The 24,047-nt window shown below is 54.7% G+C and overlaps 3 protein-coding genes across 7 annotated transcripts; 1 reads left to right on the forward strand and 2 right to left on the reverse strand.

Moving 5' to 3' along the window:
• The first annotated feature begins 39 nt into the window (after positions 1–39).
• NFKBIB (NFKB inhibitor beta) lies at positions 40–10,098 on the forward strand. Of its 3 annotated transcripts, none has more exons than XM_058280219.2 (7): positions 41–320; positions 2,776–2,815; positions 7,247–7,352; positions 7,434–7,767; positions 8,696–8,784; positions 8,909–9,181; positions 9,954–10,098. In XM_058280219.2, the coding sequence occupies exons 1-7, from the start codon at positions 182–184 to the stop codon at positions 10,047–10,049; spliced, it is 1,077 nt and encodes a 358-aa protein (XP_058136202.1). In that variant the 5' UTR covers positions 41–181; the 3' UTR covers positions 10,050–10,098. The 3 variants fall into 3 exon arrangements, with proteins under 3 accessions (XP_004481495.1, XP_058136202.1, XP_071065354.1); XM_071209253.1 differs by having other exon boundaries at positions 87–320; positions 527–5,192; positions 7,128–7,352; XM_004481438.4 differs by lacking the exon at positions 2,776–2,815 and having other exon boundaries at positions 40–320.
• Positions 10,099–10,195: 97 nt separating this feature from the next.
• On the reverse strand, positions 10,196–14,560 carry CCER2 (coiled-coil glutamate rich protein 2). Its single transcript, XM_058280220.1, has 5 exons — positions 12,435–14,560; positions 12,231–12,271; positions 12,009–12,096; positions 11,236–11,735; positions 10,196–10,562 (listed from the first exon to the last, which is right to left on the reverse strand). The coding sequence occupies exons 1-5, from the start codon at positions 12,508–12,510 to the stop codon at positions 10,473–10,475; spliced, it is 795 nt and encodes a 264-aa protein (XP_058136203.1). The 5' UTR covers positions 12,511–14,560; the 3' UTR covers positions 10,196–10,472.
• A 129-nt stretch (positions 14,561–14,689) lies between these two features.
• SARS2 (seryl-tRNA synthetase 2, mitochondrial) lies at positions 14,690–24,030 on the reverse strand. Of its 3 annotated transcripts, none has more exons than XM_058280213.2 (16): positions 23,620–24,030; positions 21,167–21,262; positions 20,039–20,068; positions 19,342–19,482; positions 19,207–19,261; positions 18,527–18,590; positions 18,183–18,288; positions 17,416–17,463; positions 17,055–17,159; positions 16,739–16,784; positions 16,579–16,666; positions 16,386–16,495; positions 15,596–15,689; positions 15,425–15,517; positions 15,240–15,305; positions 14,690–15,154 (listed from the first exon to the last, which is right to left on the reverse strand). In XM_058280213.2, exons 1-16 carry the CDS (start codon positions 23,927–23,929, stop codon positions 15,017–15,019), a joined length of 1,590 nt encoding a protein of 529 aa, XP_058136196.1. In that variant the 5' UTR covers positions 23,930–24,030; the 3' UTR covers positions 14,690–15,016. The 3 variants fall into 3 exon arrangements, 2 of the variants coding, with proteins under 2 accessions (XP_058136196.1, XP_058136197.1); XM_058280214.2 differs by having other exon boundaries at positions 17,055–17,163; positions 23,620–23,968; XR_009181580.2 differs by having other exon boundaries at positions 15,072–15,154; positions 15,240–15,343.
• Between the last annotated feature and the right edge of the window lie 17 nt (positions 24,031–24,047).

Genomic DNA, 24,047 nt, shown 5'->3' on the forward strand with positions numbered 1-24,047 from the left:
AGAGCGATTTGGCTCACTCTGATTGGACGAAGTAGGGGGAGTGTTGGGGAATTCCCCGCTGGGCGGAAGCGCCAGGGTCCGGGCAGAGCCCAGTAGCAGGCGGGCGGGCGACCGCGGGGGTCTCCCGAGCCTGCAGAGGCCATGGCGGGGGTCGCGTGCTTGGGGAAGGCTGCAGACGCGGATGAGTGGTGTGACAGCGGCCTGGGCTCACTGGGTCCGGACGCAGCGGCCCCTGGAGGACCAGGGCTGGGCACGGAGTTGGGCCCGGGGCTGTCGTGGGCGCCCCTCGTCTTCGGCTACGTCACTGAGGATGGGGACACGTGAGTGAACCTTAGACTGGCAAACCTATCCCAAAGATCTGCTTCCCCTGATTCCCCTATGGTGTCTGGCCCCGGCTCCCTAACCTCTTAACAGTAAATCTGACCTCTAACCCTCAAGTCCTAATCTTTGATAACATCAATCTCTTATTCAACTTTGATTCAAACTCAATAATTTCTGACTCCCCTTTCTTGAATCTGATTCTCAGCTCCTGGAATCCACATCCTTTCCCACTGATCTGAAAACCGGATTTGAACTTTTTGACTCCAGTCCTAAGACTTTTCTTTGAACTCTGACTCCAGCTCCTCCTGACCTCCAACCTCCAAGATGTCTTTGGTCTTTAGCTGGTGACTTTTGAGTCTTATGCTTTGATTTCCAAAATTAATACTTGGTCTCTGACTCTAAGATCCTGCCTTCCGAGCACTAATTTTAAAATCTTACCTTCAAGGAGAGAATGTAAGTTCCCTGAGAACAGGGATTCATCCCTTCAACAAATACAATGAACATTAAAATGAGCTGGGACCTGTTTAGGTGCTGGTGGTGAAGCAATGAAAAAAACAGACAGATATATGACCTTGTGGAGCATACATTCTAGTATGGGTAAACAGATGGACAGAAGGAAAGACAGAAAGAAAGATAAAGAAATAAAAAGAAAGAAAAGAGGGAGGGAGGAAAGAAGGAAGGGAGGGACAGAGAGAGAGAAAGAAAATGAATATGTGTATCAGAAAATAGTAAGACCTATGGGGAAAAAGAAGGAAAATGAAAATAGGTGTCAGGGTAGAAGAGCATTCCATCAGAAGGAACAGCAGTTGAAAAGACCCAAGTGAGGGATTATACCTGGGGATTTTTGTCTGTTTTGTTTGTTACTTCCCCAGTGACTCAAAAAAAGCCTCACACATGGTAGGTACTTCATAAATATTGATCCAAGAAGCAGCTTTGGGTTTCATTAATTTTCTCTATTGCTTTTTTCTGTTTTATTGATTTCTGTTCTGATCTTTATTATTTCCATTTTTGTGAGTATGTGCATACTTTGGGTTTAATCTGTTCTTTTTCTAGTTTCTTAAGATGGAAGCTGAGGTCACTGATTTGAGACCTTTCTTCTTTTCCATTATAGGTATATAAATGCTATAAATTTCCCCCTGAGTATTGCTTTGCGAGATCTCACAAGTTTTGATATGTTGTGTTTTCATTTTTATTCAATATTCTTTGTAATTTCTCTTTGACCCATAGCGTATTTAAAAGTATGTTAGTTTCCAAACATTTGTAAAATTTTCCAGCTATCTTTCTGTTACTAATTTTAAACTTAATTCTATGTAGGCAGAGAACATACTTACTATGAATTAAATCCTTTAAAATTTGTTAACACTGTTTTATGGCCCAGCTTGTTGAATGTCATGTGTGCACTGGAGAAGAATGTACATTATGTTGTTGTTGAGTGGAGTGTTCTCTTATTGTCAGTTAGGCCTAGTTGATTTATAGGGTTGTTCAAGTCTGCTCATCTTTGCTAGTTTTCTGTCTACTTGTTCTACCAATTATTGAGGGAGGGTTATTGAATCCCCAAGTGTAATGGTGTATTTGTCTATTTCTCCTTGTAGTTTTATCAGTTTTTGCTTCGTGTATTTTGAAGCTGTTATTAGGGGAACAAAGATTTAGATTTTTATGTCTTCTTGATTAATTGACCCCTTTATTGTTATGAAATTACCTTATTTATCCCTTATGATATTCTCTGCTCTGAAATCTATTAATACTTTGATAGTAAAATACTCACTCCTCATTCTGTGACTAGTGTCAGCATCATATCTTTTTTCATTCATTTATTTATTTTAAGATTTATTTTTATTTTTATTATTTATTTCTCCCCACCCCCTTGATGTTTGTACGTGCTGTGTCTGTTTGTCTTCCTTGTTTCTTTAGGGGGCACCAGGATCTGAACTTGGGACTTCCAATGTGGGAGGGAGGTTCCTTATCACTTGAGCCACTTCTGTTCCTGCTTTGTTGAGTCTCTCATTGTGTTTTTTCTTCTTGTGTGTCTCATTGTATCATCTTGTTGCGTCAGCTTGCTGCGCCTATCCATCATGTGCTAGCTGTCTTACTTGTCTTTTTTAGGAGGCACTGGGAACTGAACCAGTACCTCCCATGTGGTAGGCAGGAGCTCAATCACTTGAGCCACATCTTCTTCCCTATTTATTTATTTTTAAATATTTATTTTATTTATTTCTCCCTCCCCCCTTGTTCGTACTTGTTGTCTGCTCTCTATGTCTGTTGCTCTCTGGGTCTGCTCATCTTTTTAGGAGGTACTGGAAACTGAACCTGGGACCTCCCATGTAGGAGGTTTGAGCCACATCCGTTCCCTCCTTATTGTGTCTCTCATTGTGTTTCCTTGTTGTGTCATCTCTTGTGTCATCTTGTTGAGTCAGCTCGCTGCGATCAACTTGTTGTCTTGCTCATCTTCTTTAGGAGGCACTGAGAACCGAACTCGGGACCTCCCATGTGGTAGGTAGGTACCCAACTTTTATTTTTAAACTGTGTCCTTATATTTAAACAGCACTTCTTGTAGGCAACATAGGGTTACGGTTGGGCTTTGCTTTTTATTCAGCCTGACAAGCACTGCCTTTTAATTAGTGTTTTTAAACCCTTTACATTTAGCGTAACTGTTGATGTGGTTATATTTGTTTATTATCTTGCTCTTCATTTTTTACTTGTCCCACCTATTCTTTGTGTCCTTTTCCCTTTTTTCTGCTTTCTTCTGGAATAATGAAGTATTTTTAATAACTCCATTTTATTTCCTTTGTTGGCTTATTAGCTATAATTTTTGTTTTGTTATTTTAGTGGTTGCTCTAAGGCAGGGGTTGCCAATATGACCCACTGGCAAAATCCAGCCAGCCTCTTTTTTTTGTATAGTTGTGAGCTAACAATGGTTTTTACATTTTTGTAATGGTTAAAAAATATTCAAAGAATATTTTGTGACAGGTGAAAATGATGAAATTTAAATTTCAGTGTCTGTAAGTATAATTTTATTTATTTAAAAGGTTTATTTATTTATTTATTCCCCCCCACACACCTTGTTGTCTTGCACTCACTGTCTGTTTTTTGTGTCCATTCACTGTGTGTTCTTCTTTGTCTGCTTGTCTTCTCTTTAGGCAGCACCGGGAACCAGTCCTGGGACCTTCTGGAATGGGAGAGAGGCACTCAATCTCTTGTGCCACCTCAGCTCCCTGGTCTGCTGCATCACTTATTGTCTCTCCTTTGTGCCTCTTTTTATTGCATCATCTTGCTGTGCCAGCTTTTTTTTTTTTTTTCTTTTTTTAAAAAAAGATTTATTTATTTATTTAATTCCCCCCCCCTCCCCTGGTTGTCTGTTCTTGGTGTCTATTTGCTGCGTCTTGTTTCTTTGTCCACTTCTGTTGTCGTCAGCGGCACGGGAAGTGTGGGCAGCGCCATTCCTGGGCAGGCTCCCCTTTCTTTTCACACTGGGCGGTTTTCCTCACGGGCGCACTCCTTGCGCGTGGGGCTCCCCCACGCGGGGGACACCCTTGCGTGGCAAGGCACTCCTTGCGCGCATCAGCGCTGCGCATGGCCAGCTCCACACGGGTCAAGGAGGCCCGGGGTTTGAACCGCGGACCTCCCATATGGTAGACAGACGCCCTAACCACTGGGCCAAAGTCCGTTTCCCCAGCTTTTTGCGTGGGCCAGCACTCCTGCATGGGCCAGCACTCTGCTCGGGCCTGTTTGCTGTGCAGGCCAGTTTCCCTTCACCAGAAGGCCCTGGGAATTGAATCTTGGACCTCCTATGTGGTAGACAAGAACCCAATTGCTTGAGCCACATCCACTTCTCTAATGTTTTATTGGAACACAGCCATGCTCCTTGATTTACATGTTTTCTATGGCTTCCTTTGTGCCAGAGCAGTAACACAATACAGTAATAATAGAATAGTTAGGACAGAGACCATATGGATTACAAAGCCTCAAATATTTACTCTCTGGACCATTACAGAAAGGGTTTGCTAACTGAGTTTTAGGGCTTATAATATACAACTTTAACTTATCCAACTTTAATTTATGATCTACCTTCAAGTGCTATGCCATTTCATGTACAGTAAAAGAATCTTACAGGAGTATATTTCCATTTTCCCCCTCTTGGCCACTATAATTTTTTTTTTTTTTAACAAATCAGTTTTGTTGATCCATATTAATTAATAAAGCATACAGTCCATCCAAAGTATATAATCAATGGTATTTGGTATATCACATTGTGCATTCATCACTTCTATCATTATTAGAGCATTTTCATTACCGTTATACTTTTGTTGTCATACATTTTACTTATGCATACATACTTAAACACACAACAAAGTATTTTATATTCTCACCCACTGTAGCATAATAAAAACTTGACTGGCCTTTGTCCCTAGTTCCTGAACATTTGGAATTTCCCGTGATAGGACTATCTTTTGTTATTCATGGTGGGCCTTGGATCATATTTGATAATTTATACGCTAATGAGTGACAGGGTGGGGCCATCCACACCAGCAGTCTTAGGTGGGGGGCTGGCCGCACCAGAAAAACCAACCAAGTGAAGCAGGGATTGAACCCATCAGATCAGCCCACGTCCCTGACCTCTGGAAGCAGAAGCAGACTGCAGATTGAGTTCAACCACATGGACATTGATTCTGCTAATCATGCCTTTGTAATGAGGCCCCGTATAAATTCAGGACACTGGAGGCCCTGACAAGCTTCTGTGATCGATAGTGACATCACTGTACCACTGTGCCTGGAGGATGATGCGTTCTGACTGTGTGGAGAGGACCCGAAGCTTACATTGGAGACCCTCCCAGACCTCACCTTCTATACACCTCTTCTTTGGCTTCTTCTTTGTATCCTTTTGTGTTCAGAAAACTACAATTGTAAATATAGTGCTTTCGGTGAGTTAGGTGAGTCATTCTTGTGAATTATGGAAGCTGAGGGTGTGGTGGGAACCCCCAAGTTTGTAGCCAGTTGATCAGAATGTGGGTGACCTGAGTCCCTCAACTTGTGACTGGTGGCGGTCTTGTAGAGGATTGCCCCGAACCAGTCGAGTCTGGCCCAGCTCTGAGTAGTCGGAGTCAGAATTGGGTTCATTGAGTGACTGCAGTATTTGCACTTGGGTGTCAGAAAGTTTTTGTGAAACTTGTAACACTTACTCATGTAGTTACTATTTTCAGTGCTCTTTTCATTCCTTTGTATTTGTAGACCCATATTTCCATTGATATCATTTTCCTTTAATATTTCTTGTATTGTGGTCTGCTGGTGATGGATTTTGTTTTCATCTTTTGTGTGCCTGAAAAGTCATTATTTTGCCCTTGATTTTGAAGGGTATTTTCATTGGATAAAGAATTCTAGGTTGACAGTCCTTTTCTTTCAGTACTTTAAAGATGTTCCTCCTTTGTCTTCTTTCTTACATTATTTCCCACATGAAATCTGCCTTCTTTTCTTCCTCTGTACTTAGGATGTCTTTTTTCCTCTGGTTGCCTTTGAGATTTTGTCTTTATCACTAGTTTTTTTTTTTTTTTAATTGATTATGATAAAACTTCATGTAGGTTTCTTCATGTTTCTTGTGCTTGGAGTTCATTGACACTTCTTGGAGCTGTGGGTTCCTAGTTTTCATGAAATTTGGACATTTTTTCAGCCTTTTTTTGTTTTTGAGGTACCGAGGACTGGGGTATTGAATCTGGGACCTGATATGAAGGGGGAAGCTGGTGTTCAACCACTGAGCCACATCAGCTCCCCCGATTTGCTTTTTGTTTGTTTTGCTTGTTGTTTTGTTCAGGAGACACGGGGAATCAAACCCTGGACCTCCCGTGTGGGAAGCAGGTGCTCAACTGCTTGAGCCACATCTGCTCTCCCAACCATTATTTCTTAAGAAAAATTTTTTTCTGTCCTCTTCCCACTTTAGGGACTTCAGATCCACGTGTGGGAAAAAAAATGGGATGAAATTGCCCCATAGCTCACTGTTCCTCTTTTCATTTTTTGGATTTTTTTTTCTCTTTGGATTTCATTCCGAATCATTTCTTTTGCTTGTCTTCTTTCGCAATGTCTAATCCATTGTCAATTTCATCCAGTGTATTTTCGTATGGTTTGCAAGGCGGGTCTGGAGCAGTGCTCAGTCCAGGGCTTATTACTGCCCACTTCCAAGGCAAGACCTTTCTGAGTGTTCTACTCAGTGACTCTTGGCTTGTGGGTTTTTCTACTCTGGCTGGTATGAACAGGCACAATTCCTGGTCCTCTGTGAATGATAGGGACACTGTTCTCTCATCTATTTGGATAGATTTTTCCCCCCAGACTTGGGTAGCTTCCTCACACACATGGAATGATCAGGGCTCTGCTCAGTACTCCAGGGGGAACCCCTGCAGATCGCTGGCTTCTCTCTCTGTGCAGCTCTCTCCTCTTCTGTGCTGGGTCTGCAAACTCTAGCTTCCCGGGTCTCCCCAGACTCTCAGCGCCATTTCCTCCCCTCAGGCGGTTTTCTAGACTCTGCCTCCTTCCCTCCCTGCACCTTGACTTGGAAACCCTAGGACAGTAGGTTGTGGCGATCAGTAGTAGGGCTCACCTCACTTGTTCCCATCCCTTTCATCTGTCACTGTCATTTGTAGTGTGATGTCCAGTGTTCTTTAAAACTGTTGTTTTCATATTTTGAATTTTTTTTTTAGCTGTTTCAGATGAGAGGGAAATATGGTCCATCTTACGTCATCTTGGGTGAAAGCAAAAGTCCTGCTTAATAAACATTGGTTCAACAAATTTGCTGAATTCACTCTGACCTCTGACCCTCCCAGATACCTGACAGCTGACTCCAGAATGGTGCTCACAATGCCTAGTACACAGTAGGCGCTTCATGTTTGATGATTGAAGGAGTACGTGGCCTCTGCCCTCTGACCCCTGCCTTTGTCCTCAGGGCACTGCATTTGGCAGTGATTCATCAGCACGAGCCCTTTCTGGATTTCCTCCTGAGCTTCGCTGCTGGCACTGAATACTTGGACCTACAGAATGACCTGGGCCAGGTGAGCTACCAGCGGCCAGTTAAAGGCTTGGGTGCTGGGGTGCTCTGTGCTACCCCTGACCCCTGCCTCCTCCTCCCGCAGACAGCCCTGCACCTGGCAGCCATCCTGGGAGAGGCATCCACGGTGGAGAAGTTGTACGCAGCGGGCGCCGCGTTGCGCCTGGCGGAGCGCAGGGGCCAAACTGCGCTGCACCTGGCCTGCCGCATGGGGGCGCACGCCTGCGCACGGGCGCTGCTCCAGCCCCGCCCCCGGCGCTCCAGGGGGGCTTCTGGCACCTGCCACGCCCAGGACCCCGACCACACCCCTGACACCGACGCAGCCCCTGTCGCCTTCTATGCGGAACCCGACTTGGAAAAGGAAGAAGAGGAGAGTGAGGAGGACTGGAAGCTGCAGCTGGAGGCAGAAAACTACGAGGGTGAGGGTCCTCCGCGGCAGGGAAGGACTCGGCGCCCTGGGTGGGCGAGAGCACCAGGCTCTGGACTCTGCTTCCCTTACCCAAGACCCAGCCCCTTGGAAAGTAAAACCTGGGCTTCAGGGACCCAGGCCCCCCATCTGGGCCCCAGAGCATTGAGAACTAGACAGGCGGGACCCAGGACCACCACCTGGAAGCCCCAGACCACTTGGGACTCAGACCACTTGGGACCCAGGCCCCAGACTCATAGGCCCAGAGCTACCAGGAGCCAGTTATAGGGACCCAGGCTCGCAGCTGCAAGGTGCAGGCCCCACAGGCCGCCTAGCCCCCCTAAAGCCACAGGGCGCGTCCCTTCCAGGTGTGAGGACTTCAAAGCCCACGCCCTTTGTGAAACGCTGGCACCCCAGGATCCTGGAGAGAGACAGCGGGGCTCGGGGACAGCCCTCCTCAGCTGGGCCCCCTGGGAGAAAAGACCCCATCCACCCCGGGGTCTGGAACTTGAGCCTCAGGCCCCCACCTCTGAGTGCAGTCTCCTGGGACCAGGCCCCTCCCTCCACGAACGGACGTCAGTGACCCCGAGGTCACAGGCCCTGCAGCTTCTCAGGTCTCAGGTCCTTTGAGAACTAAGACCAGGGACTCAGGCCTCCTGGCCCCGTGATCCAGGCCTGAGGCACCCACTCAGGACCCAGACCTCCCACCCAAAGACCCCAGACCATTTGGGACCCAGATTCTTCACTCCTGGGCCCCAGACGTCCCCCAGTACAGGCCCTGAGACCTGCCTGCCAGCCCAGGCTCCCTGAGACTGAGGCATTTGGGGTCCAGGGGCCTCTTGGGCAAACCCAGGAACTCAGGGGCCAGGGCCCAGACCCACTCACCCTCAGGCCACAAGGCCCTCTCTTCCTTTGCCTGACACCCGTCACTCTGTCCCCAGGCCACACCCCACTACATGTGGCCGTCATCCACAAAGACGCCGAGATGATCCGGCTGCTCCGGGAGGCCGGGGCTGACCTCAACAAACCGGTGAGCCGCCCTCGGGGGAGGGGGGGAAGAGATATGGGGGGTTGTCCCCAGAGTGGGACAGGGCCTCCAAGCCCTGACCCTCCCCTCCTCAGGCCTTCTGACCGCTCTCCCGCACCCCTGCCAGGAGCCCACGTGTGGCCGGAGCCCCCTGCACTTGGCGGTGGAGGCCCAAGCTGCTGACGTGCTGGAGCTTCTCCTGAGGGGCGGTGCGGACCCTGCTGCCCGCATGTACGGTGGCCGCACCCCACTGGGCAGCGCCACACTCCGACCCAACCCCATACTCGCCCGCCTCCTCCGTGCACATGGGGCCCCCGAGGACGAGGACGACAAGCCTGGCCCCTGCAGCGGCAGCAGCGGCAGCAGCAGCAGCAGTGACAGTGACAGCGGGGATGAGGGCGTGAGTCAGGAGGAAAGACCGGGCAGCCCAGCTGGGGGACAGTCAGGGTAAATTGGCAGGTAGGAAGGGAGGAAAGAGAAATGAGGGAGAGCATGGAGACCGACCTTGGGCTGCTGTGCTTGGAGAACTCAGGCAGCCGTAATGTTGGGCAGCAGCCAGGAGATACAGGGGCAGGGGTGGCTGGAAGAACAGTGATTATTGAAAAATGCAGGCAGTGGCAGTAGAACTCAGGCAGAGATGGAGAAAGAGATCTTGGATATCATCACTGGTCAACTCCGGCAGTGGCGGGTAGGCAACACGGGGAGTGAGTTTTGAGGAGCAAGAGTTGGAGAACTCAGGCTGCGGGACAGTGAGCTTGGGCAGTACAGATTTGCAAACTGCCGGTGATGGATGGGGAAAGACCTTAGGCAGCAGTGAGGAGAGGATTAGCTGGAGAAGCCAGGCAGAGACACGACCTTGGGCAGGGGAAGGTGCTGAATGATGGAGGTTGAAGAATTTGGGGAAAGGCAGAGGGAAGGGGTGGAGGAGAGGCCTCAAGAGGCAGCAGTTGTTCCAAACTGGAGCAGCAGCAGCAGGGATAGAACTTGAGCAGCATTGGTGAGAGAACTCAGGCAGTGAAAGACATGACCTTGGAAATGGTGGTTTGAGATCTAGGAGCAGGGAACTGGGGCTTCAAGGAAAGACCTGATTCTTAGGGTGGGGTGGAAGGACTTGGGCAGTGGGCAAGGGGGCAGCTGCCTGAGCCCCTCTGCCTGCTCTCCTCTGCCCCCAGGGTGAATATGATGACATCGTGGTGCACAGTGCCCGGAGCCACAAGCAGCTACCTCCTAGCCCAGCCTCAAATCCTCTCCCTGAAGACCCCATCTAGTTTGCTTGTTACTATAATTTCCAGTCCAATAAAACAACAGTTCCAACAACCAGAGACTGAAGTTTCCTCCCCAACCTTCCAGTTCATTTCTGGGCCCCCGTCCCTCCAAAACGAAGTGCTACACAAAAATGCCAAGGGCTATGCGATAAGTTTTGGTGGCTTTCTTTGTGCTTTATTCCCTGGGAGAGGGCAGAGTTAGGAGGTTAGATGGTAAAGGGTGGAAGGGTCCCTTTTCCTGAGTCATGTCTGAGCCTGGCCCCCCTATCCAGCTCAGACTTGCCCCTCAGGCCTGGTTTGAAGGCACCCCCTTCTCCCTACTCCTGGCCAGGTTGGGTTGGGGTGCCAAGTAAGGAGGGGGCTTGTGGGGTCAGTAGTCCTAAGCCACAGGGTGTGCTGGGCAGAAGGAGAACATGAGGTCCGGGCTCAGCCCTTCCTTCTGAGCTCCTCCCCCAGGATCTCCGTCGCCTTCTTCAGCTCCTCTCTCACGTGCTCCAGCTGTTCCACATCATGCTCCTGCTCGGATGAGAAATGGGATGGTAGTCGGCACCCACCTTCAAAGGCAGACCACCTCAGTGGTTCCCCAGGAATGTGGGCCTTTTCGTTTCCACACTGGCAGTCAGCAGTGGCCATCCTAGTCTCAGGGACCTGTAATGATCTGATTGCCATAGCTTTGGAAGGGGTATGTTGGCCAACGCAACCCAGCACTGAGGTCTATGTTGACCGCCATGGCCCACAGCAGTAGACACAGGACTAGCAAAGGTACATGACCCATTTGAGATGTGATGCTGTTTTGGTTACTGCGCCACCACTTATGGTGATATCTTATTTTCCATAGCCCAGCAGTGGTGTCCAGAGAGACAGGCGTGGTGACCACTGTTCATGGTGGCCTACTTGCTCATTATGGATGAGCAACGTGGCAAACTTGGATGTTTCCATGCAATAATGGCCATCTTGGTTACAGTAACCTTGGTATAAAGGTGATCTTGGTTAATCAAGATCTTGCTTGGATTTTGCTACCTCTCTGGTGACAATTTTGGTTACCGTGATCCATTCACGGTTGATCTTGTCAATGACAGCCCAACACCCGGAAATGTTTCCTTGTAACACCACTGACCCGTGGTTGTGCCCATTCCCTCACTGCCTTAGTGTGCTGGCAGGCGGCCGCTGCCCTCCCTTCCCCACTCACCTCCCTCTCGGCAGCCTCTTCCTTCTCCTCCTTGGGTTCGGCTTCCGGCTGGTGGCAGTGGTGGTGCAGGGACTCGTCATGCCTCTCTCCTCCACCCCTCTCGTCCCCCTGCCACAGGCTGCGGCCCCCACCTGGCTCGTGCATGCCCTTCTCCTCTGCCTCAGACTGGACCGTCTCCTTGTCACTGGCCTTCTCTGCCACCTCTCCCCACTCTCGACGCTGCTGCCCCAGGTCCTCAGAGGCCTCCCCAGGCCCCCTCCTCTCCTTTCCCTCATCGTCCTCGTCCTCCTGGCGGAGCCGGCTACGGAGCTGCTCGTGGGCGGCCTGCTCCCGCACCTCAGACTTGTGGGTCCTCTCTGTTGCCTCCTCTTCTTCCTCTTCCTGGTCCCTCACTTCCTGGCCGGACCTCGCCTCCCCAGCCTCCCGCTTCTTGAAGTCCCCAGCCAGCAGGCCTTTCTCCTCGGCAGGCACGCAGCCGTGGGGCTCTGCCTCACACATCTCTGGCAGAAAGAGAAGTTCTCCTCGTGGGTCCAATCAGGAAACTGAGACCCAGAAGAGTTCTGGGACCTTCCCCGAGGCCCCGCGGGGGGGACCGCCCACAACTGGGAGAGGAGCGTCGGGGGCTGGGAGCAGTCTCTGCGCAGGGCAGGGCTGGGGGCGGGTGCTAGCCCCCACGGAGCCCCTCTGGGAATGGGAAGAGGACACCCTGGGGCAGGACACGCGGCTTCGGGGCCAGTCGAGGCAGAGCCCTGGCAGGGGTGAGGGCTCCTTACCTTTGTGGAGGAGAGCCGTGCAGGGCCCTTTCTGGGCCTGGCCCAGCGTCAGCACCTCTGCGACCACCTCGGCCAGACAACGGGTCAGCTGGGGGGCAAGGGTGAAGGGTCAGGGGGAGGTCGAGGGCAGGGGAAAAGCGGGCACGGGCAGCTGGGAGGGTTGGCGGGGAGGTGAAGGTCGTGGAGGCTGGGCAGGGAAGGCCAGGACCCCGCGCTCCTCACCTCCTCCTTGGAGGCTCTCGGCGCCAGGGGAGCGGCGGTGGCTGTAGGGGAAGAGGGAGGTGGGCGCTGTCCCCGGTGCTGACCCCGCTCCAGGGACGTCCGCGCGCCCACCCGTCTCAGCCCTCCCGCCAGGTGCCCCGTGCCCGCCCCGAGGTCGGCCCCGTGGGGTCTCCAGTCCGGTCCCGCCCGGCCGCCCGCGCTCACCCGCCCCCAGCAGCAGCGCCAGCAGCGGAGGCAGCGGCAGCAGCAGCAGCGCCGAGCGGGGCCCGCGGCGCGGCATGGCGGCGCGTCCGGGCTCGGGGTTCGCGGCGCTGGGCCGGTCGGGCCGTGCAGCTCCCTATAACCTGCGCCGGGGACCCTGCAGGGGAGGACGTGACGTCACTGCCGCCCCCTCCCCGCCCGGGGCCAGATGACAGTTGCCAAGCGGCCCAGCCGCCCGAGACCCTCAATTATTCATGGGGGTCCACGCCCTGCACCTGCTGCCCCTCCAGGCTTCCAGCTTGCAAGTGCTTCTAGGAGGGTGGAGGCTTCTCTTCCCAGAGAAACTGGGCCCGATCCAGCTCAACTGCCCCATTTTAGGCAGACCTGGGTTCGAATCACTTCCAGGATGACCTCAGCCAACTCCTTGCCCCCCTGGGGCCTCAGTTTCCCCACCTGGAAAGCAGGCCTCATAAGCCTTCATCCTTAGAGGCTGTGGTGGAGCTCTGGCCTTAGGCCCACGTCCCACTGTGGAACCCTGGGACAGTCGCTTAACTTCCCCGAGACCTGTTTCCTCTTTTGTAAGACAGGACTGATGACAACCTACTCCTTGGCTTGCCAGGGATTCAGTAAGTTCATGTTTAGTGCCTGAGGCCACACACGCCCAGCAATGGGCAACTGCAGAGTCCCCAGCACCTCCACTCATTCTGGCTTTTTTTTTTTTTAGGTACTGGGGGATTGAACTCAGGTCCTTGTATATGTGAGGCAGGCAGTGAGCCATGTGCCCCTTCTGGTAATGTTTATTCAGCACCTACAGCACGCCAGGTCCTCCTCTCCACCCTGCGGCTGCAGCAGCAAACTGGCAAACACAGGAAGCGGACTTGGCTCAACGGAAAAGTTGTGAGCCTACCACATGGAGGTCCGCGGTTCAAACCCTGGGCCTCCTGACCCGTGTGGAGCTGGCCCATGCGCAGCGCTGATGGGCGCAAGGAGTGCCCTGCCACACAGGGGTGTCCCCCGCGTAGGGGAGCCCCACGCGCAAGCAGTGCACCCGTAAGGAGAGCTGCCCAGCATGATAAAAGTGCAGCCTGCCCAGGAATGGTGCTGCACACACGGAGAGCTGACACAACAAGATGACCTAACAAAAAGAGACACAGATTCCCAGTGCTGCTGACAAGACTAGGAATGGACACAGAGAACAGAAACTGGGGCAGGGGGAAAGGGGAGAGAAATAAATACTGAAAACAAAACAAAAAAACTGGCAAATACCCCAGCTCGCATGGAGCCCCTCGAGTAGGCGAGGCAGACGGTATGAAGCAGACCCACTGCAGCAAGGGGGAGGCCCTGACCGCCGGTGCTGGGGACAGACAGAGACATGGGGCTGCCCCGGGGCAGGGTGGCAGGGAAGTTCTCTGGGAGGAGGTGACGTGGGCTCAGGTTGGCTGAACAAGTGGAGGCCCTCACACGAGATCCGGGGAACAGGGAAGGGTCATCTGGGAATGGGGCTGGCAAGTGCCAAGGCCAGGTCAGGCCTGAGCTGGGAGTCAGAACCCCAAAGCAGGTGGGGGGTGGCCAGAAAAAGGGAGAAGGGGAAGGCCGGGGGCAGGTAACGGGGCCCTCGAGGACTCCAGCTTTTCCCGAGGGAGGTGGCGCCCCGGGGGGGCTCTGAGCAGGGCTGTGTCCCGACCAGGTGTCCACAGGTAGGGGAACGGCCTGGGGGAGACCAGGGAGGAGGCTGCTGGGAAGGTACCAATGGAAAGTGGTGGTGGAGAGGGCTAGGGTGGGGGCCGTGGAGGAGAAGGAAGTGGGCAGATTTTGGAAATAGCCTGAAGATGGACTGCACGTGGACATGAGAAGAGAGAAGTCAAGGATGGCTCGGAGGGCTGTGGCCTGCTGGGAAATGGCTCCATTTACTGAGGAGGGGACCCTGGCAGAAGTCTGTTCTGGGGAAAGTATCAAAGGACCGCTTTGCCCGCTGCGTTTGTTACACTATCAGACCCCTGCCTGGGGCAGGGGAAGGGGAGACTGGGAAAGGAGCAGGGGCTGAGGGGCCGGGATGAAGCCACAGGCCACCGGGAGCCACTGGAGGGTGACTCTTCCTACTTGTCCCAGAGGAAGTGGGGAGGACTTGGAGTTCAGCTCCCCCGTGGCCCTGAAGCCACCCTGTGCCCTCTGGGGTGCTGGACACTTCCAGGTGTGGGTCTCGCAGTTGTCCGTTGAGCACCTCTGGGATGTCGGGCAGGGGACTTCTCACTCACAGATCCACCAAGCCCTGTGGGCTAACCCTTTATTGGGGACTTTCCACTCGGCACTGCTCCTTCCCCACCCCCCGAGCCTTCAAGTCTCCAGGTGGCCTGCTTCCCAGTGCGAGCTGGGAGCCCCATGACAACAGGGTCGCTCACTGGCTCTGACGTCTGGGGTAAGGGGGTAGGCGAGGTGGTTCCTGGCATTCAGGTTCCCGGGCGCAGAGCCGACGCAAGGAATGCCGATGTCAGGGAGGGCCCAGGAAGACAATCCCCAGGCGAGCAGGGTCCCGAGCTCTGGGAGGCAGTGCCAGCCCCGCGGGCTGGTGTGGATGGCCTCTCAGCTCAGGACGGCTGGCCTGGGAGCCTGGGCTTCTGCGGCTGGTTGGGACCGATGTACTGGAGAGGCACGTGGTCGGGGGCCGTGATGCGCTCAGTGCCGAGGTAGGGCTGGAGGGCAGGGGGCACGAGGACTGAGCCGTCCTGGGGACAGAGCAGGCCTCAGAGTTCTGCACCGCCCCAGCCCCCCACCCTCTGCCTCTCCGGGTGGGGCCCTCCATCCCCGTACCTTTTGCTGATTGCTCTCCAGGAGGGCGATGAGGAGGCGAGGCACAGCACAGGCTGTGGCGTTCACCTGGCAGGGAGGGGGCTCAGAACCAGGTGCTGGCCCCGCTGCGGCAGGGGGGAGGGCCGGGTAGTGTGGGTCTCGGGGAGCGGAGGCCTCTGGGTAGGGGGGAAGGTGTGGGCCTTTACCGTGTGGGCGAACTGCAGCTCCCCTGCCTCCGTCTGGAACATGATGTGGAGGCGGCGGCTCTGGAAGTCTGTGCAGTTGGAGGCACTGGTCACCTGGGGGGAGAGGGGTGGTCAGAGGCTCAGCCTGGGGGCGAGTTGCGTCCTCTGTGCCTGCCCTGCGCCCCTGCTCACCTCTCCAAAGCAGCCACGGCCTGGCATCCAGGCCTCGATATCGAACTTGCGGTAGGCAGAGAGGCCCAGTTCCTGGGTGGGCATGTCCAGGACCCTGTAGCCCAGGGAGAGGGCGGGGCAGGGGAGGCAGAGAAGAAATGGAGGTGAGGGAAGAGAAAGCAGCGACCAAAGAGGCAAATGGATGTAAACAAGGAGATGACGGGGGCAAAGAGGCAGTGGTGAAGCAGGGGCAAGAGGTGGTGGAGAAGGTGGTGCAAGGAGAAGGCAGGAAGTCCAGAGCACACGGGCTCCATTCTCCGCCCCTGGGAGTAATAGCACTACTCGGTTTTCTGGTAACAGGTCCCCCCCCAGAAAGTCCCCATTTCTCAGCCTCTCTTGAAAGCCAGCTGTGGCTGGCAGTGGGAGAGGATGTAGGGCTCGTAACATCTGGGCCACCCCCTTCAAGGGAAGGGGAGTGCTCCACTTTCCCCATCCTCCTTTGCCCAAGCTGGTGACTCGCCGTCTTGGATCACACACATGGAGGCCACGTCCAGGGACGGTGAGCAGCAGGGGACAAGGGCCTGCACTGCTTCTGCTACCATCATATAATCCTACATGGGACCACAGACCTACACCCATGCCTCCTCCGTGTAATCCCAACATAGGCAAAAGGGCAAAGCGGGAGAAGGTAAGGGTGAGGTTCAAGTCGGGGGAGAAGGACCAGGCTCCCTCGGGGAGCACCTGGCCCCACCCAGGCCCCCGCTCACGCCCACCCCTCTGCTGTCCTCCTCAGCCCCCGGCCCCTGCACACCGGAAGTGCAAGCCCAGCTCTGTCAAGATCTCCATCTGCAGCGACAGGAACTCCTCCAGCAGCTGCGAGCTCTGCTCCAGCCCGGGACCCGTCACCCCAAACATCTCCACCTGGGGCAGGGCAGGGGGCGCAGGGGTCAGGGCGCCCTGAGCAGTTGGGGTGACCCCCCGCCCCAGTCCTGGGATACGCCAACCTTGGTGAAGTGGTGCACTCGATACAGCCCCCACGGCTCCTTCCCTGAGTCTGTCTCTGCCCGGTAGCAGGTGCTGGAACACACCATCCTGGGGGCAGTGGGTAAGGTCAGCGAGCGAATGTCAGGGGCGGGGACGAGATCTTAAGGAACCGGGTGTCACCTGATTGGCAGATCCTTGAAGGCCACGGTGTGGTCCATGAAGTAGCCTGGGAGGAAGGGAAGGGGCAGGAGAGGGTCAGTCTGGGCTGCCACCAGTCCACAGGAAGCCTTGGTGAGAATGTGAAAAGGCACCCGTTCTGGTGGGTGCCACTCCACGCCCAGGCACGCGGCTGATCGTTACTGCAGTCGGCAACCTATACGCCTGCACGTGTCGGTATGCGGAGCGGTCAAGGCAGGGAGCCCCCACCTCCTGGGATGCTCCCGGTTGACGACCCTGAGGACACAGGAGGTATCCTCGCCACCCGGGCGGTGCTCACCTGCAAGGCCCACCTCTGCTGTTCCGGCCAGGTGGAGGTCTTCAAAGCGGGAGGGGTCAATGTTGTAAATTTGGGATGGGTTGGCGTTGGGTGTCATCCCACAGCCTTCCTGGGGAGGAGGCCAGGTGTGGGGCTCAGGAGGTGGGCAACACCATCCTCCCCCACTCTGCAGTTACAACCCCCTCCCCTGGAAAACATCTGGAATTGCTCTGGCCTCCCGTTATGGCCCTGGTCCCCTCAACGCCAAGCCAGGGAATCTCTTCTGGGGGTCAGGCTGGCCCCCTGCTGGTCCAGGAGGGCTGGCTGCGGCTGCCGGAACGGGACCTGGCACGCAGCCGGGCATGGGGGGGGCCTCACTCACAAACACAGCTCCCCGGAGAAGGTCTGGTACAGTCATAGGGGTGAAGCCCTGTGAAGGGGGAAGAGGATGGGGTAAGGCGCAGAGCCCCCCCAACAGACCCCAAGCTCAGGCCTGAAGAAGGACCACTGTGAGGTAAGCCAACAGCTCCCCTGTCATTCCAGTCTGTTCCACCTCAGGGGAAACTGGGGAGGACCTGAGCAGTGGGCTTGGAGCTGGCCCCCAGGCCCAGCCTGTCCCTGCCACTGCAGCCCTCTCTGCTGCACCCTCCACGGCTTCCTCAACCCCTCTGCTCCCCACACTGTGCAGCTGAAGTACAGGTCTGACCATGTCCCCCCCTGCTTAAAGCCATCCATGGCTCCCCAGTGCCTGCAGCACATATCTGAGCCCCTCCCACGGCCCATGAGAACCCATGCAAGCAGCCGACTCCTGCAGTTTCAACACACACCATGGTTTCCAAACACTCCCTTCGTGCTGCGGACAGGCAGGGGGGCCACTGGCTCTGAGGGTTATGTGCGCAGGCTCTGGAACCAGCTCCACGAGCCACCTGTGAGACCTTGCGCAGCTCCCTTCCCTCTGCAGGCCTCAATTTCCGCGTCTCTAAAGTGTACACACCTCATAAAGTCGTCTGAAGAATTAAACGTGCCAACGATAAACACAAAGCCCTGAGAACCATGACTGGAGCGGAGCAGGTCACCCCCACCCCTGCGCCCCCCGAGCTCGGCTTCAGTGTCACCCTTTCCAGGCAGCCCTCCGATCCTGGCCCGTACCCGGCGGACGAGCTTGCTGAGCGTGAAGCTGACCAGGCCGTGCTGCAGGAGGGCCCCAGCCCCACGCAGGTAGTAGGAGCGGTGGCCACACACGTGCGAGAGGCGCCTGGGGAACAGATGGACAGACAGGTGGGTACGTGGGAGCCAGGGCTGGGCCGTGGGGAAGGCACTCAAATACCCGGCAACAGGGGCCCGGATGCCAGACGGAGCTGGAGCATCAAATATTCATGCGGGGACATTGTCCTGGCAGTTCCACACCCCAGGCCCAGCCTGAGGAGGCAGGAGCTGCCTGCCAGCTGGTGGGGCGGGGACGGCGGGGCGGAGGGGCCGGGGCGGGCGCTCACTTCTGGCGGATGATGTCCAGTTTCTCGCCGATTTGCAGGTGGCCCCGAGGTTGGAAGGAAAAAGCTGGAGATGGGTAAAAAGCAATGGGGTAAGAGGAGGGAGGAGAGAGAGGGAGAGGGACACAGAGGGAAATGGAGAGGGACAGAGAGGAAGACAGAGAAAGGGAGGGAAAGGGGAAAGAGGGAGAGAAAGAAAGAAGAGAGGAAATGGAGTCAGAAACAGAGACAAAGAAAAAGAGGGAACTGGAGGGAGGAAGAGAGAGGCAGGAAGGAGAAGAGAGGAGAGAGGCAAGGAGTGGCAGCAAGGCAGAGTCAGAAGAGGAGAGGCGGACAGCTGGGAAAGAGGAGGAGACGCGAAGAGGAAAGGAAAGAGAAGCAGGACAGAGGAGGAGGCGCACGATCAGGGAGGAAGAGTCCCGGAGAGACAGGGACTGAAACAGCAGTGAGGAAGAGGGGGTGCGAGAGACGGCCGACGAGCGTGCGCCACGTGCCCACACGCACAGAGGAAAAGAGACCCAGGAGACAGTGGAATGAAGTAAAGGGAAGGAGAGAAGGAAAACGTGAGCACTGCCCCTCAGGGACAGCCGCGCCCGGCCAAGCCAGGAAGATGCAGTCTGCGCCTCCGGCAGCCCCCCAGGAGGCCCCCACTTCCCTGCCCCAGGCCCTGGGCTGTGGCCCACCTGGCTTCTCTCCGACCACCTGGAGCACTCGGGCCTGGCTCTCGTCCCCGGCGGGCTGCAGGGAGACAGTGGACGTCACGAGAAGGGGGCACCGGGCAGGCCCCGGCCGCCTCTGCCGCTCAGCCATGCACTCACCACGTCTGGGTGGGTCTGGTTGGGGAGCTTCAGCGCCTGCAGGTAGAAGAGCTCCTCGAGCTGGGCCTCCTTGGGGTACAGGGGCATGAGCTGCTTCCGGATCTCCTGGCCCCGTGCCCGCAGACTCTGATATTCTGGGTCCTGGGGGTGGGGCAAGCAGGGTCAACCCAGGAAAGGGTAGGGCAGTCCCTCAACAAGTCTGGCCTCAATCCCTGCTGGAAGAACCCTTGGGGTGGACATTTGTTTCTGCTTCTTTTGGTCCTGGCCCCTGAATTTTGACCATGGGGTCATGCCTCAGGCTTGGCCAGCTGGCGCATTCCATTGCCCTGGCCAGAGTGCTTGGCTCAGAGATAAGCACACAGCCCAAGCTGAGCTAACAAGCCCCAGGACTCTGGCTGGATGTAACACGGAAGCGGTGACCTGTGTCCTGAACGCCCCCAGCTATGCCACTCACCCCTGATCTCTAAGGGGAGAACGCTGGTCTGATAACGAGAGGAAAGCAGAACCAAGAGATCCAGGGACTGGATCTAGCTGTACCTGAAGCTAGCCTTTTCAGTTTCATGAACCAACAAAGTCGCTTTTATTCTTAAAACTGTTCAAGCTGTGTTTTCTGTCACTCACAACTGAGGAATCATGATGGATAGGGTATCTTCTCTGCCTCACCCCAGCAGGGATGGAACAGGAACTCTCTGTATACCTGATGCACTTGATTCTTGTCCTGATTTTCCTGGTAGAAAAGAGACAAAGGGGGTGATGAGGTTGATGAAGGTAAGGCGGAAGGAGAACAAAAAGAGAGGTGAAAGGTCAAGCAAGGTCAGGAGATTAGACTTTGCTTGACCTTTCATCTGCTCTACCAGTACTGGCTGTGTGAGCCCTGCTGGGCCTCTCCTCCACCTTGTGCCTCAGTTCCCCTTTTGCCAAGCTGCGACCAAGATCACATCACATTTTGATTTGCTGCCCACCTGGGAAGCAGTAGCCCGGGGGTGGGGGTGGGGGTTGAATCAGTGGTGGGAGGGGCCTTCAAGCACAGCGGCTAACAGCAGGCTAACAGCAGCCCAGTGTCCGCGTGGGATTTCCGCCTCTCCCACTTCCTGGTTGTGGGATTTAGGCCAGTTTTACCCGCTGGGGGCCTCAGTTTCCTCAGCTGGAGAAACAGATTTGTCTCACCAAGGTGTCACGTGGATTAAATGAGTATGCAGAGCACCTCAGCAGTGCCTGGTGCACTGATCGCTATTATTTTCACGATGCTGTTTGAGGCCCCCGGGGCAGATGCTGTTGGCTGTCGAACCCAGAACCAGTTACTCTCCTTCCTCCTTCCTTATAGCCTCTGACTCAGTTTATTATTTCCCAGCAGCCTATAGCTCAGGAAAGTGGGTCCGGCCCAAAGCAGGACCCTGAGCGGCTTAAGCTGGCATTTCCCCGGCTGCTGCTGATGTGGCTGTGGGAGTGGGGTGTGTGGGCCCAGAAGCCAGGAGGACACTCTGCCAGCCTTCAGGAAAGGTCTCCTGGCCCTTCGAAATGGCATTTAAGCCAGGGAAGGCCCCCTTTCCTGCCTCTAGGAGCTGTGTAAAGGGAGGCTGCATCCCACAGCCGTCGTGGAACCTGAGGGGTCAAGTGAGGACAGATCAGCCCAGGGACAGGGCCTGGCTTGGAGACGCTGGGAGAGCTGCTCGTCAACCCACCCTAGGCCACCTGGCCCTGCGAGGCCTGTTATGCGAGGTTCATCACTGCACAGTGTTCAAGCTCCGGAGACTGGGCTTCCTGTGACCTGCAGCCAGGGGTGTTCTTGCCGCAGCCCCCAGCCCCCCAGGACCCCCATGCTCACCAGCAGCGCCCGCACTGCCTCGGCCACGGCCCCCTTCTTCTCCTCCAGGCTCCGGATCTGCTCCCGCAGCTGCCTCAGCTCCTGCCATGCCGAGATCTAGGGATGGAAATGGGAGGGGAAGGTGGTGAAGCAGCCACTGCCCCCTACTCCTTGCTGGAGTCTTGGCCCACTGGCACCTGGGCCTGCGGGGGGCTGGGGCGGAGACCCCGACGGTCCCCAGCTGCCCTTTCTGCCTTCCTTGCCTTCAGTACTAGAACTCTCCAGCCTGGGCCGCTCACTTCTCAATACCATGTGAGACAGAATGCCCTCTGGGCCCCGGGGGCTGGTCCAGCAGCTAACTGCTCTCCTCAACACAGCGGAGTAAGGTGGGCTGGGAGAGACCCCTGGAGTCCCTCCCTGAGAGCCCAGATCCCCTGGAAAGCCCCTCTGCCCTCTCTGGCTTCAGTTTTCCTTCCGGCACTTGGTGCCGTTTTGGGGCTGGAAAGCAGAAGGCGAGAGTGGGACACAGAGGTTTGCCCCCCTGTGGAAGTTCCCTGGACCTTGCAATGTCCAAAAGTGACTCTGTGGAAAGCATCTGCCCCCAAATCTGCTCTTCCTCCTCCTTAGGAATCCCAACCTCCCAGGAAGGGGCCCGGGGGCTCCCCCTCATGGCCCGGCTCTCCCCAGCCAGGCCCCGGAAACTGTCCATTCTGCCTCATGAACATGCATCAGATCTGTATCCACCTCCCTGCTCTGCCCCACTCAGGGCCCTGTCATTGCCACACGGGCCGTGTCCTGGCTGCCCAGCCTTCAGACTCACCCCCTCCAGCCAGAGAGCTCTTCTACAATCTCCCTGCTTACAGGCACTCAGAGCTCCCCAGTGCCCCCAGGAAGAAATCCCATGCCATATTCCTCTTAACACTTGATGCTCTAACCTGTTAGATGCGACCCATTAGTTTAGGATCTCTAAATCAACACTTTAAAAATGAAATCAGGCAGAGTGGGTTTAGCTCAGTCATTGAGCACCTGCTTTGCACGTATGAGGTCCCAGTTTCAATCCTCAGTACTTCCTAAAAAAATCAGGTAGTATACACATATAAGTTAAAAAAAAAAAATGTATCAAACATGGTAAGAGCAAGAACTGTCAATGGAGCTTGTCTCAGTCGTGGGTGGGTACTGGGTCAGGACGTGTAATGCATTTTTTACTCTTGGTCTGAAAACCCTGCTAATGGGTGTAAAACTTTAAATTAGCTGCTCTGCAGTGACAGGCTGTGTGAGCCCAGCTGGTCCCCTCTACCCAGAACACTCTTCTTTCCTCTTCCCCTGGCTAACTTGCACTCATTCCACAGCTCTTTGCCTAATGCCACCTCCTCTGAGATGTCCCCCCAGACTGCCATCTACTTTTCCTTCACAGCACTTAATAGAGAGGACAATTATGTATCTATAATTGTAGATTAAACATCTGCATCTTTCACTAGACTGTGAACTTGGATTGTCTTGCTCACGAGCAAGCACAGTGGCGTAAAGAGTGCGCTCTGGAGCCAGGTAGTGTGGATGCAAATGCCCATTCTGCCACTTACTAGTTGTGTGATCTTGGGCAAGTCAATTTCTCTGTGCCTCAGCTTCTCCTCTGATAAAATGGGGCTGGGAACAACACCACCTACATCACAGGGCTGTTGTGAAAATTAAACAAGGCTAGTTTGTATATATAAAGTACTTGGAAGAGGGAGGTAGAGGAGTCTGAGAGGGCTGGAGGATTTGGGGATCCCACCATGCTCAGCACAGGGCTTAGGGATACGGCCATCTCCAGCATGGAGTACTATGTAAGTGCTATTTTTTTTTTTCTTTCCTTGTTTTAGTTCTTAGCTTTTTATTTATTTTTTAACCTTTTTTTTTTGGTAAATATTACATTCAAAAAACAAGAGGTCCATCCTCCTCAGTGCTAGCTATTTTTATTACTATTCAATACTTTATTTTCAATACTGGAACACATTAGGTGCTCCGTAAATGTCTTCAACGGAAACACGCATTCATTAAATAAACCTATTTACCCGCCTGCTACTTGTGGAGCGGTTGAGGTTTCTACTTTTCACTGTTCAAAGGCAAGACTCCTCCCTGCCCTTCCCTTCCCCCGTCTGATGCCCCCGACCTATTATTTTCCTTTGTGGTTTTAGGGTAAGCTTCGCATAAGAGCTGGCACATGGTATGTTCCCAGCGTACCGTAGGTACCCAGCACGCATTGTGAAAAAGGTGTAGGGTGAGCACCCAGGACACAGGAAGCATCCTTGGCATATGTATAATAACCTGCTGGGGTTACCCGCCCAATTGGCAAACTTGGAAAGAACTAAGATTCCTGACGGGAGTACGTCCCCTGCTGGAGAGCATCTTGCAAGTCCAGTTACTCCGTAAAGAAAACAGATAAAAGGTAAAGCAGCCGGGTCCCGCCTCCCGCCCGCTGGCGCAAGCGCACTCACGATCGCGGGCAGGTCTGCCGGCCGCAGCTCCCCCTTGCGGAGCTCCAAAGCGCGTGCGGCCTCTTCTGGGCATGCGCATAGAGGCTCCATGTCCAACTGCGGGAGCTCGCTGTAGCCCTCGCGCGCGTGCTCGTACAGGAGGTTCCGGTCCCGTCTCTCCGTAGCGAGATTTCTCCTTGGGCTCTGACTGCAGACGCAGCCAGCCCGGGACCGGAGCTCCCGGCCCGCCAGCAGAGGCCACAGGCGCCGCGCCATGGAAGCAGCCATCTTGGACGTGGGACAAGCGATCGTGCACCTTCGTCCCGCCCATTCCTCGTTGAGACCAACTGCAAAGCAGCCGTCCTGCTCGGGATGAGCCAATCAGACCCTGGAAGGGGCGAGAGCGCCTTAGAGAAAGCCTTTCACGCTGTGCCTCAGACAGGTCAATG

The sequence above is a fragment of the Dasypus novemcinctus genome, chromosome 18 (assembly GCF_030445035.2).
Source record: "Dasypus novemcinctus isolate mDasNov1 chromosome 18, mDasNov1.1.hap2, whole genome shotgun sequence".
Classification (NCBI taxonomy): Eukaryota; Metazoa; Chordata; class Mammalia; order Cingulata; family Dasypodidae; genus Dasypus; species Dasypus novemcinctus.

Excerpts from the sequence above, each read along its gene's own strand:
- NFKBIB (XM_004481438.4), top strand. The coding sequence starts at position 142 with ATGGCGGGGGTCGCGTGCTTGGGGAAGGCTGCAGACGCGGATGAGTGG. Across the intron at positions 7,768-8,695 it reads GGAGGCAGAAAACTACGAGG|GCCACACCCCACTACATGTG; the intron begins GTGAGGGTCCTC and ends CTCTGTCCCCAG. Across the intron at positions 9,182-9,953 it reads GTGACAGCGGGGATGAGGGC|GGTGAATATGATGACATCGT; the intron begins GTGAGTCAGGAG and ends CTCTGCCCCCAG.
- CCER2 (XM_058280220.1), bottom strand. The coding sequence starts at position 12,510 with ATGCCGCGCCGCGGGCCCCGCTCGGCGCTGCTGCTGCTGCCGCTGCCT. Across the intron at positions 12,272-12,434 it reads GGCGCTGCTGCTGGGGGCGG|CCACCGCCGCTCCCCTGGCG; the intron begins GTGAGCGCGGGC and ends CTTCCCCTACAG. Across the intron at positions 11,736-12,008 it reads CACGGCTCTCCTCCACAAAG|AGATGTGTGAGGCAGAGCCC; the intron begins GTAAGGAGCCCT and ends TCTTTCTGCCAG.
- SARS2 (XM_058280213.2), bottom strand. The coding sequence starts at position 23,929 with ATGGGCGGGACGAAGGTGCACGATCGCTTGTCCCACGTCCAAGATGGC. Across the intron at positions 18,591-19,206 it reads GGTGGTCGGAGAGAAGCCAG|CTTTTTCCTTCCAACCTCGG; the intron begins GTGGGCCACAGC and ends ACCCATCTCCAG. Across the intron at positions 15,155-15,239 it reads TGGAGAGCAATCAGCAAAAG|GACGGCTCAGTCCTCGTGCC; the intron begins GTACGGGGATGG and ends CTCTGTCCCCAG.